At 41.6% G+C, this 13,108-nt stretch overlaps 1 protein-coding gene across 1 annotated transcript in view; it reads right to left on the bottom strand.

The window, feature by feature from the left end:
* The window catches only part of COL4A5 (collagen type IV alpha 5 chain), a 143,488-nt gene that overhangs the window by 72,163 nt on the left and 58,217 nt on the right, over positions 1-13,108 (bottom strand). Inside the window, exons 3-13 of the mRNA XM_075940947.2 lie at positions 11,613-11,702; positions 8,999-9,043; positions 8,223-8,267; positions 8,058-8,120; positions 5,852-5,905; positions 5,077-5,103; positions 2,549-2,629; positions 1,700-1,762; positions 744-779; positions 616-657; positions 383-475 (exon numbers count right to left, since the gene is read on the bottom strand). Coding sequence (XP_075797062.2) covers positions 383-475; positions 616-657; positions 744-779; positions 1,700-1,762; positions 2,549-2,629; positions 5,077-5,103; positions 5,852-5,905; positions 8,058-8,120; positions 8,223-8,267; positions 8,999-9,043; positions 11,613-11,702 — 639 coding nt within the window. The remainder of the gene's footprint in view (positions 1-382; positions 476-615; positions 658-743; positions 780-1,699; positions 1,763-2,548; positions 2,630-5,076; positions 5,104-5,851; positions 5,906-8,057; positions 8,121-8,222; positions 8,268-8,998; positions 9,044-11,612; positions 11,703-13,108) is intronic.

Below are 13,108 nucleotides of genomic sequence, written 5' to 3'. Positions count from 1 at the left end.
CAGGTGCAGCTGAGATTTTCATAGATGTCAAATGAATGGAAATTGGGTGTCTGATTTTCAAGAAGGCTTGGAAAATCTATGCCTGCAAGTTTAGGGAGGATTAGCCATAATTTTTTAAATAACGGGAGCATACGGGGATGGCAAAATTCTGCAAAATTAAACAACTGAATCAATGTGATTAACATACCCTCTGGTTGTAGGGAACATGAATGGGCCTGGTTGACACAAATGATAATTCAGGGTCTTGAAAAAAGCAGCAGGACCCCCAACAACCTATACTTTGGGAGATGTCTTTCTGAGTAGTACAGCCACCATGGAGTGATCTAAGTACCTGGACATGTGCCTACAGCAGATGGACTGAATTTCCTCTATTCCCACTCACCCGATCTCCTTTCTGAAACTCTACATCATTTGGTCTCTTCTGTTCCCCAATTTGTCCTGGTGGCCCAGGAGGTCCTTGAAGGCCTTGGTCACCCTAACACCAAAAAAAGGAGACAAAAATATATAAAACTTCCCAGATCATTACAGACACGGTCAACATGAACCATGCCAGTAGGCAGTTAACGAAGCTTGAATCATTCTGAAAGTAATACATTAACAAGTAATACTACTCACTTTTTCACCCTTGGGTCCTTGGAAGTTCAAACCCATATTACCCTACAAAGATTTAAAATAATCAACACTGAGAACAGAGTTGAACAAAACCAAAGGAAATATAAGAAAAGAGGGGAGGGGGGAAATACCTTAGGCCCTGGAGGTCCTTGTAGACCACGAGGTCCCTATAAAACAAAACAAAAACAAAAACAAAACAAAACAAGATCAGTGTGTTACAACACTTTCTGCAAAGCACTTTGGAAACACGAATTAGTTTTGTTAATAAATATTGCCACTGCTCATAATTCTGAAAGATCCAACCTGTATCTTGTCTTAGTTATTTACATTACACTCATATTGACTAGGCATTTGCGTCTCCCTCTGTGAGTTGGTCCTCATGCTCAGAAGCTTTACTCAGTGCATTAGCATACACGACAAATTGCTTTCTTATTTAAATTTCCCCAGTTGCAAGTTCAAGTGGATGCTGAAATCCAACACTGATCTATGTGCAAATTCAACGTCAGCCTGTCCCCTGGGTCTCATAGGGCCCAAAAGGGCAGGAAGAAATATCCCACTACACAGCATGGTAGCAGGATAGGGGAGACAGCACAGAGGTTCCCGTCACTGTACAGTACAATGGTTTTGGGGGGCAGACTGAAAATATAGCTGGTAGATCTGGCATGCATTTAAGCCACCACAAAAAGAATCATAGAATACTACAACTGGAAGGGACCTTGAGGGATTATCAAGTCCAGTCCCTGCCCTCACGGCAGGACCAAGCACCATCTAGATTCTCCCTGACAGATGTTTGTCTAACCTGCTCTTAAATATCTCCAGTGATCTAGTGGGTGCAGCAGCTATAGGGGCACTGACACAAGCTGGGGTGCTGAAAGCAGCTGAACAAAACTGTAAGCCCAATATACAATGGAAGCTGTGTGTGTAGTCACTATTGTTACTTGTGAGCAGCTGTGGGGATTGCTATGGTCCTGGAGCTACAGTAGCCACTGCTCAGCAGCTCTGCCTCCAACTGGATGCCTGGGCAAAGAGAATTTACCACTAAGGACAGAATTATTTCTTTTCTATGTGACTAGTTAAGGAATCTTACCGTTAAACCTGGTGGCCCAGGGGGACCAATAGGACCTTGTATGCCAAAGGGACCAGGTGGGCCCTGTAGGGAAAGGAAAGAAAGGAGTCAGAACTGCCTCAATCAATGAAAAACTCCAGCTGGCATTGGCTTGGGAGGGTCGTGCCATGCAGACAAGAATTACCATCCCACAGAGCAGATAGTTGCAAGGCACAGAGCAGAAGAACAGAAATGCCAGCTGGCCAGTCCTGTGTCTCTCTGTGTCCGGCTAATGTCCTGTGCAGGCTCATGGGCTCCTCCTCCTCCACTGCTCCCCTCATCTCTGCAGTAAAACTACTAATGGCTTAATGAGAAAGCAGACTATCTGGAGTCACTACCTGTTTTCACAGAAAGCTGGGGGAAGCAAGGACCCACTGACAGGCTGGAGCCAAAGGACTGCTGAGGCTCTGCTTTCATCTCCCCTCATCTACAGCCCAGCAAGGCAGATGTTAGTTTTGCAAAGGGAGAGGAAGCGTAGAGAACTCAGGAATTAGCCCATACTCAAGATGCTTCTCATAGGGGTAGGGAAACATACACGTGCATGGTGACAGCCAGCAGGAAGCTCTTAGCACCGCTGTACTCTGAAAACAGCAGACCTAGACTCTCATTGGCACCTTACTGGCTGCTACACTCATATGCAACCTCACTTCCCAAAAACGACACAGTATGTTAAATGTTGGGCCTGTTCCTTTTATAGAAACGTGTGTGCTTCATAGCACTGAACATTATTCTAGCCATTAATTATGATGTCAAATTCAATAACTATTCAGTTTGGTGTAATTTATCCTCTACCAAAAAGTATACAATCAACAAATACTTTAGGCAACTTACTGGTAATCCCGGAGGTCCTGGAAAGCCTTGGTCACCTTTCTGGCCTGACGCTGATGACAAAATTATTTCACCAGGATCGCCCTAAAAGAACAACAACCGATTTAAAAACTTAATACCACAATGCAGTCTTCCACATTAAATTAGCTTCAACAGACAGTGAGGAAATATATTAATGCCCAGAGAGATGGAGAACTACTATTTCTATGATACGGGTACTTAATTCTCCAATAAAACAACCCTTTTAAAAATGTTCTCTGTTTACTTACAGAATTAATTTTTGAGATGCTTAGAACCTTCTACCAGCCACTGGATACAAACACCTGACTTGAATTTCAAAAGGCTAGGGGACTTAAATTACATGGAAAAAAAGTAAAAGATATTTTATCTCCATTGGAAAGCAACAAATTGGTTGCCAGAAAATTGGTTGCACAACCATCTGCCATATCCCAGAGGACAGGCCCCATCTCATGAGATTACATTAGGGTGTACAATTACCTTAAAACTATACAACAGTAAGGGGCAACCTAGGCTAGTGAGCAGGCTGCATGAATGGCCCTTCTTCATCTCAGTAAGTCACAAAACTGTCATAACCAAGACAGTCTCCCGGAATAGGGTAGTTTTGCTAACTGTGCTTGTGTACGTAGAATTTGCAGGGTGTACTGAATGAACCACAGCAGTGTTTTGACTGGATGCAGAGAGCGCACATGGCTCTCACAGTCAATGTTGTGTACAATCGGCATGCACCTCACATCCCGTGCCCTTGCTTTAAGTGTGCGTCACTTTTGTAATACTGGTAGGAAAAATACTATGTAGAAAACCAGCATGATCTGGCAACCCTGTGCATGGGCAACGGTAAACAAAATGTCTTGTGGGCAACCCACGGACCCACAATGGACTATGTGCGGCCCTCAAACCACAAATTGCCCACCACTACTATACAGCATAACTCATCTTTAACGGCACTTTTTATGAGAATTTGTTACTAGTTTATTTACAGGTATTTGGCTTTTTAAAATTAACAACTTGGTTGGAAAGTGGGAGTGGGTTTTGGGGAAAAAATTGGCAGTATTAATGTCCACCGTCCATGAGCCCACACGGCCAAGCTGCCCTTTCAGCAGCAGCTTGAGAGAAATATTCCACAGTAAAAATGTAGGTTTTAATAGAAGTATATTAAATGGGCTCAGTGGCTTATGGGAACAAAAGTAAAGACTTAAAAATTAATAAAATGTGATTATATTTAAACTAGGAGGAAAAAGGTTCCTCTCTCATCCATCCCCTAGATTTTCTTAAGAAAATATAACTCTTTGCATTATTCCTTTTCCCATGATAATTTAAGTGATGTGTAATATTTTCTAACAGAAATTATCAACTTGAGGCTCTACAAAAAGAGGCTACTGGTAGACTTCTTGGTGTATCTTCTATTAGCCTATTGCCCTACAGCGTATCAGGGGCATTCACTAATAACTTGTGCTCACATCATTGTATCTTATTGTTGTAGTTAAATACAAAGAAAGGAAATTGTCCTTTTAAATAAGGATCTCTGCCTGTCAGGAGAATCAGATACCAAGGAGAGTGTGAAAATGGTTTTCATGTCTGGGGAGAAAGTTGTATCTATCTTTGTTTTGTGGAATTATGACATGTTCTCATACCCATTCAAGTCACCTGTGATAATTGTCATTTCCATTGTTCTTTGGGGAATGGGGAGAACCAACTGATTCAGAAGTTACTTCATTTTTACTGCCTGAAAGCTCAGTGTGTGCTCCTTGCCATTTGTGAGGCCATTAATGAAGTGGTCAAAGTAGTCCACAGGACAGAAACAGCTCAAGGCCATACTAATGATTGCTCCACAAGTATTCTGTAGGATTTTCTGAATTTTGATCTATTTAAGTTGTACGCATATGCACCAAGATACATAGTGTAAAACTTTTTCCTGTTAAATAGTTCCTAAAAAAAGAGCTGAGTTCATTCTAACTAAGAACCAAATTATCTACTTTTTTCTATGAAGTAGCAATTTATACCCCAAAATAGAGGAAGGTCCCTGTGTATTTCCTGATCCCATGACTGCGGAATTTAACCCCAACTTCTTGTTAGCCCTCGTGGTTAAGAAGAAAACAATTAAATAAACTAGCATATTGCTGGTTTTGTGTCTCTACGGAAAATTGCTGAGAGCTGTGAACTGCTCCATTTATCCTAATGGGGTACAACTCTAAAAGATACAGAAGTCACACCCTCTGCCAATACATATTTGAATTTAGTACCTGAACAGCCCACCGGGTGGCTGCCGTACATACTGTATTATTCACACACACACTTATTCTGCAAAGGATCACAATTGTTTTCTTTTACATTTAGACTGAATATTGCAGAGTTGCTAATTGGAGTGGCACAGAAATCAGAGGCCTGGTGCAGAATTTAGGAGCAGCTTGCTGTGGAAAATGCAGGGCCTTGCACACAGGCTACTTTAGTCAGATGCACACTAATCATCTGTGCTTGCTTCCCAATTTGTTACGAAAGTACAGAACACTTACCTTCATACCTGGTAGGCCAGGAGGACCCTTGGTTGAAAAGAAATAAAAATAAGGAAGGATGAGAAAACATTATACTGTCAGCAACAAAAAGAAGATACGAATGTATTATTGACACAACATTTGCAAAACACTGAATAGATTTCACTGTGAGAGGCCAGTGAAAAGGGATAAAAGGGACAAAGGATACAAAACAAGAAGACCCAAACATTTCAAGCCTCTGCTGCTTCAGAAGTTCTTCAGAAGCACTTTGAGCAAACAATGAATACTAGCAAAATTAAGAACAGCAAATTCACTTCACTTGGGATTTATTTTTAATATGCTCCTGTTATTCTTTATATTACATGTGCATGGTTTCCCTTCTACCAATTCTTAGCTCCTACAGGAACCACTTTCCTGCATATTTTTGTATTTTTCAGAGAAACACAGTATAGTATTTTTTTCTGATCCACAAACAGTATCACTCTCAGGACATGCCTGGGAACATCACTTAGGATCTCTCTCCTCCCTCCTTCACACATTTGTTTACTTTGCAAGAGGAAGCACAACATCTCAGCAGTGAAAGAATGTAATGCTCAAACAAAGAAGAGATCAAATTCCCTATTAGTGTTACAAATAGCTTACAGTAGAAAAGCAGGTTGTTTTGAAGCACATCCAAACGATATTTCACTATTTACTTGTGGAAATTGTATAGGTTTGTTTGGGCACTGACTGTTTCACAATTCTAGACAAAGAGTTTTCTGTGGGTTTCAAGATTATATAAAAATCTCTTACTTACAGAAGGACCTTGTAAACCTGGAAAACCTGGACTGCCTGGGAATCCACGTTCCCCCTAAAAAAGGCAGAGAGGAGAGGCTTAGCCAGCAACAAAACAAGTGATGATAATGGAAAGATTATCGCTATTGTAAGCTCATGAACCTGGAATGGAGAAAGGTGCATTGCAGTAAAGTATGCATTACAGATTTTACAAAACAAAAATCACATGTATTATTCAAACAAATGAAAAAGCATCCACTGGGCTCAAATGGTATCATGTGCATCATGTCTGCTTTTCTGAAAATATATCATACAGTCAATGCTACAGAAAAAGTCAATTGTCCGGATGCAGGCATGTATCTTAGCGTGCATCTACACTAAGGATGTTAAATATTGGTTAATTTACTAGTCAAGTAGTCGATGGAATTTCCATCGACTACTCGGCTAGTCAATAGGTACTCCCGCATTCCTCCTTTGCAATGTACAAGAGCCCCAGCTGTACATTGCAAAGAAGGAAAGCGGAACTCTGCGTGTAGCCTGGGGCCAGTGGGAAGTCCTGCTGATTCCAGGCTGCATGTGGGTGTGCCAGCTTTGAAATGAACAAGAGTCCCCAGCGGGGGCTCTTGTGCATTTCAAAGCAGAAGCGCCCTAATGGAGCCCAAGGTCAGCAGGGCATTGAGACTCCCACAGAGTCCCAGGTTCCATGTTGCACCGCCGATTTGAAATGCCACACGGCTCCCAAGCTCCATGCAGCAGGTGTGGCTTTGAAACGCTGCCTCGACATTTCAAAGGGGCAGTGTCACATAGCTGAGCCGGGGATCAGCTGTGCGGGGCTGCCCCTCTGAATGATGCCTCGGCGTTTCAAAGCAGCAGCACTGCACAGCTGATCCTGGGCTCAGCTGTGAGGCACTGCCGCTTTGAAGTACGCCCTTCGTCCCCCCCCCCTTTGCTGCCTCTATTTGATAGAGGCAGTAAGGGTGGCGGGGGGAATCAACTAGTCGACTAGTCCTTAACATCTTTAGTCTACACTGCACTGTAATTTGAAATAAGATATGCAATTTGAGCTAGGCAAATTGCATATCTTATTTCGATGCTATTTTGAAATAGCTTATTTCATCATTTGGCGCTGTCTACATAGTGCCAAATTTCAAAATCAACCGTTATTCTGAAATGTCCCTTAACCCTTAAGGTGGAGGGTTACAGAGACATCGGAATAGCAAGCCCATTATTTCAAAATCTTTTTCGAAAAAACAACCTGGTTCAAAAGATGTGGAATCCTGAAATAGCGCCACAGTCTAGATGCACACTTAGCGTATAGGTGCTAGAACAAGCGTATAGGTGCTGCGGCACCCCCGACTTGGAGCAGTTTCCATTATATGCTAAGTTTACAGTTTGGTTCAGCGGCATTCAGCACCCCCACTATAAAAACTGTTCCAGCATCCCTGTCTCAGGGTGAACATGAACCTTCATAGATGTATCAGAGATAAATTAATTCACTACCTAGACAGTTTTACATTGTGATCTATCCTTACCACAGTGATATTAAAAGCAGTGGTTCCAAGGTGACTAAGCCAACAATAAATTACTACCTCCAAATAAACACAAGAAAAATAGTTGACACTTATCACCTTCAAAGCACTGTACCAAACCCTAGGGTAAGTCTACACTGCAAAGCAAAACACATTTCTGTGGCACTGAGTCCCGGAGCCTGGTTCAACTGACTCAGGCTTGCAGGACTTGCACTACGGGTCTAATAGCAGCCCAGTAGATGTTGCTGTTTGGGATGAAGCCTGGACTCTGAGACCCAGGAGGCACCTCTCCCAGTCAGTGCGTCTCACAAGAGCTCCATATGGTGCAAGTTCCCACTTGCATGGAACAAGTGGCAGGACTGGGGCCTAATCATCCAATGCATGGGTCAGTTATCATTATTATCTGTGATTTTACATGTGAAGTAACAGGTAGAGGGGGTCATTTCATAACCCAATGCTATAAAGCATCAGAGCCATGACTCCGAGCTCCTAATCCTGTGAGCTAGGCCGTTAGCCTGTCTCTTGTTTCAGAAGATGTGAATTGGCATTATGCAGATACACCTTGTAGCCCAGTAAAAGCTTACACTGCCAAGCACTGTCAGCTACTCCCGTCTGCTGCATCAGTCACAAAGACAAGTTCTATTTCTTTATTATGCTATCCTTACAGCATCAAAAATTCCCAAGGGTGCCATGTCCCACCTTTGTTCCATTGCATCCGGGGATACCTTGAAGTCCTGGTGGCCCATCCTGCCCTGGCAACCCCTTGAAAAATGGAAGGAAGGACAGCACAATTAGCCAAAGATGATCTGTGCAAAAAGAAATAAAAGTGATAACTTCTTGACTAGAAAGCCAAATCCTACTTACAGGAAGTCCTGGTGTTCCCGGAAATCCTGGCAGACCTGGAGGTCCCTGGAGGGGTAAAAAACATATTTACTTGTTAATGGGGTGGTGGGAGGGAGGTTATTTGTTTTTAAAAAGAATTCCCATTATTTATAGCCTATCAGTGTTTCTGTAACTAAAGGACAATGGAAAAATCAGAACCACTCCTAGGAGAAAAATAGCCACATGTGTGTACCATACTGAACAATACACCGGAGGGTGAGGTGGGAAGAGGGAATGTAAAGTGTGGGGGTAAATATTTTATTACATTTGCTTCAGAAAAAAATATGAAAAAAACCAAGAAAAAAAGAGAGCAATTATAGACTCATTCATGGATATATACACTATATACACTAAGGACTAAGTCCTTAGAGGCTGAAGACTGATGTATCTCCACTGAAGCCAATGAAACTACATGGTTTCCACCAATGGAGGATCTGCCCATAAAGAACAGCAGAAAGGTATAAAAGCTGAACGTTTCACGGTCAAGTAAGGAATCTACTTATGTATCAGAATAAAAGTTTCTCTCTTTCATAGTAAAGTTAACAGAGTGGCTGGATTTTGACCTATGAAGCTAGTTTGGGTCTTGTATAGCAAGATGGACCAAAATTATTAAAGGTCTGATAACAAACCCCATTGGGAGGAATAAACTGTTATTTTGATTCAAATCCACCCATCTAGCTTTCTGTAACGTACATCTCCAGATCAAAGTAATTCCTGAATGTTACATACTATACTTTATCATGTGGTGTGTCACTTACTCTGATTCCTTTGGGTCCAGTAGGCCCTGGAAGGCCATCATCACCCTGTAAAGAACATGGAGAATGTAAAATTGATGATATCATTGAAATACACTGTTAACCTATTAAAGTAACCCAAAATGTTAAATAAAAAGTCAAAATATTTAAGACAAAGGTGCCTGGCACACATTGTCAGCATCATGAAGGGCGTATCTAGACTACTTTAGAGTTTCAAAAGAGTATATGCAAATTCTGCATATCTTCTTCCGAGCTCACTTTCGAAAGCCGCACTTTCGAAAGTGAAAGTAATTAAGATGCAGTTTTGACGGCGAACCCTCCCGTTTGTCGACAAGCCGCTTTTCCTTAAAAATGAGGTTTACACGGCTTGTCGACAAAGGGGAGGGTTCGCCGACAAAACCGAATGAGCTCGAAAGAAGATATGCAAGTTCCTGCGGAATTTGCATATCCTCTTTCGAAAATCTAGCGTACTCTAGATATACCCATAGAGTTGTTAGAGGTTAATTATTACCATCTGAAAAAAAGAGGTTTTCAAATCTCCTTCTTTAGGATTAACTGCTGAGTTGAAGTTTAAAGGCATTTTGTGCAGTTAATAACAAAGGACTTCTAGATAACAATTTTTGTTCATATAGTTTTATATCTGCCTGCCTATTATTAATTTCCTTCAGCTTGCTAAACTTTAGCAAATGTACTATACTGTCCTCTAGTGGGTGAAAAATAGTAGTAGATTGCTTGCACATTTCATTTTCCTATTTTTCTTTCATTTATATTCTGACTGTTACAGCAAAGAATGGCAAGGAAGGAGAATGCAAATGGAGGATAAAAGAAGCCAGATGCTTTGATTAGAGAATAAGTATATTTACTGTATATGTGCTTCTTTGACAGGTGTCTTATTGCATAGCTGTGAATTTGTGTATCTGATTCATCCTTTCCATCTATACCAATTTTGCTTTTTTAATCTTCTATTTCCCCTTCGAGACCCTCCTCTATGTGGTGAAAAGTAGTAACTTTTTCCTAGTTTCTGAAATGTGACTATTTTGTACAGCATATGTGTTTGCAGAATGGAAAGCCAGGTTATGGATAAAACTGATACATTTATATAATGAATCTACTTATGTAAAATAAAAAGCACAGTTGGAGGTATTTCATCACTATCCAGTCATAATTAGAACATCTGAATACTATTCAGGAGCACAAAGTTATAAAGGGAGGCACTTCAGGAATTAAAGAGCATACACCTCTTCACTTCAACACTGTACTATTGTTTTGAAGTCACACAAGGGTCTTGTTTTAAATCCCTCATTTGCCTCCCCAAAAAACAATGACAATAAGAAAATATTTGTACTTCATGGCAGAGTAGAAGTGGGACCATTACACAGCCGGCAAACAGATAGAACTTCATCATTTCACTAAGCTGGGGTGGGCAAAAGGGCCTCTGTGGGCCAGATGCGGTCCGCCAAGCAGGTTGACCCAGCCCACAAAGGTCTTGCTGCTCTCCGCGATGCTTAGAGTCAACCCTAGCTCGCTGGAGGTCAGGGCAGGAGGAGACTTCGTCCAAGCCTTGATTGGTCTAAGGGCGGAGGAGCACGTGAAGCCTCCTCCTGCCTTGCAAGTACTTAGAATCAACCTCTAGCTGCTGCTCTGCTAGTGGGTGACTAAGCGCAGCACTCCCTTGTAGGGTTGAGGCAGACTTTGCGTGCTCCCCCGCCCCCACCATCCTGTTTGTCCTGGGGGCAAGGGGAGAGAGCACGCAAAGTCTTTCCCACTGCCAGGGGCACAGGTGCCTAGAGGGAACCGTCAGCTGTTCTGAACAGCTGGCAGTTATATCTGGGGGCAAGGGGAAAGACTTTACGTGCTCTCTCACCCACAGAGCAATCAGAGCCTGTGGGTAGGGAAGCAGAGAAGTGTTCTAGCTCCGCCCCTTCTGCCTGAGGCCATGCCCCTTCCAGGGGTTCCAGGGCCACTTCAAAAATTTCAGAAGTGGCCTCCAGTCAAAAATTATTGCCCACCTCTGCACTAAGTGGAATCACCATAGAATGGTAGCAGAGGGAATCTCAGTTATTTGGCAATATGTATTACATGGCCTAGTACAGCTGCCACACAGCACGCCACTAAGACTGATCTCTAACATCTTCTTAAGCAGCTAGTTTGGCCACTTTCTCATCTAATGAAGGGCTGTATATGTTAACGATAGCTGCCCATGCACATGAACAAGTATGTAGGTGCTGGAATTAGAAGTGTTACAGCACCCCCTGGCTTGATGAGGTTTCCCTCATATTCAGGGTTACAGTTTGATTTAATGGCTCTTAGCACCCCCACTATACAAATCATTCCAGAAGAACACCTTCAGGATGGAAGGGTAAAGGGTTTCTTTGAGAAACAATATTCACCCTATTGTTTACTGCCCTAAGTTACAGACTTCCACAGAAGGACAGTAATGTAACTAACAGAAACAATGTAACAGGTTTCCAGGAATTTAAAGAATCCAATGATGGTCTCTGGAGCAGGAGTTTTGGAGATGGCACGAACGCATTTTTGCGTCAATATATCAGGAAATCTAAACATTGCCTGCACCAGAGGTAACTTTTACATACTGTTTGGATACAATATTACTTACCTTTATGCCTCTTGGGCCAGGAGGTCCCTCGGGTCCTGGAAACCCAGGTAAACCAGGCTGACCTTCTAACCCTGGGAACCCCCTCTCGCCCTGAAAATGAAAGCAGGGAAAATGAAGTTCTCTTACATGCAGCACATGAGATTTATGATAAGTTCAGACAATACAATGCTTCAGCTTGCTACAGAGAACTGGAAAGAAGTTAAACAGCTAAAGCAATTTAAAGCATATTAAGAAGGCAAATCTGACTTCTTAATAAACATCACAATTGCTTAACTATGGGATGTCCAAGCAATAGCATGTACAACATATTTCAATGACTCTGTATCAATCATGCCAATTAAATGGATTAAGTGCGCTGTCAATCTAGTATTTAAACCAGTCTCATTTGACCATTTGTACAATTTTTCTAACAAGTACCTTTGGCTTTCTCCCAGCCTTTCCAGGTGAATGAATCAGCTTCTTGTAAAAACCCACAAAGCTACCACTATTCTTTTCCAAATCCCTCCTTTAAAATCACTTCTGCTGTGACACCTATAAAAAAACATCAACTAGGCAAGTTGCTGTGACCCATACTCAACATGCTGCACAAAATCTTGCTGTTATTTTGTAGTTCCTCAGTTTCTTGTATTCCCCTATTGTCTCCTCTGATACTTTGACTGTATGCTCTTGGGGGCAGATATCTTTAAACTTGTTTGTAGATAACTTAATAAAACCGGGCCCTACCGCCAGCATAATTTATTTGTATGCAGATTTATCATTATAAATCTTGAAAATTTATTATTTGCTACACACCAGAACATTATGATTGTACAGTCAAGAATTCAAAGGGTGGGAAATGCCAGAATTAAGGTTGCCCATGCAACACTGATTCAGCTCTTTTGTGTGTATGCATGATAGTCTGTAAATACACAATTACATACTTTTTTACCACAAGATCCCTCCCTACTTCAGTGCTTAGGATGGGGAGTGATCACTTAATGAGCAGCAAGTCAATATTTTGCTTTAGCCTTATTGTTCAATGTGCTGTCTCAGACTTATTTACTGCACACTATTCAAACCCTATGATGAATTCAGAACAATTCTTCTTGTTATGGACATTTCTGTGGCACTCATTATTAGGGACTAACTGCTTGACAAATGTTATTTAATTTAATTTATTTTCACAACATCTCTGTGAGGTCAGGCGCTGGATACCCTAAACCTCTATCAGAAGCTGGGACTAAACCGTAAGGATTGGATCACCTTGATAACTGGCTTGTTTTGTTCATATGGCACTGGCCATTGTTCGGAAGCATGCGTCAGATGCCATTACACTATTCTTATGGTACCTCGCTCAGAAACAGTTATACAAAAATAAGATACAGAATTTATGCTCCTTTTTCCATGTGTGTTGTTTAGATGTTTCTCAAGTTTGGGAGGCTATGACTTTCAGCAAATGTAGGTTTTTTTCCCCAAGATTGGGAAGTTACAGATAAGTAATTCTTGTTTCTGTAAAA

The sequence above is a fragment of the Pelodiscus sinensis genome, chromosome 13, assembly GCF_052426305.1.
Source record: "Pelodiscus sinensis isolate ZL-2025 chromosome 13, ASM5242630v1, whole genome shotgun sequence".
NCBI lineage: Eukaryota > Metazoa > Chordata > Testudines > Trionychidae > Pelodiscus > Pelodiscus sinensis.
Note: the sequence above shows the minus strand (reverse complement) of the source record. Positions and strands in the feature narration are given on the sequence as shown.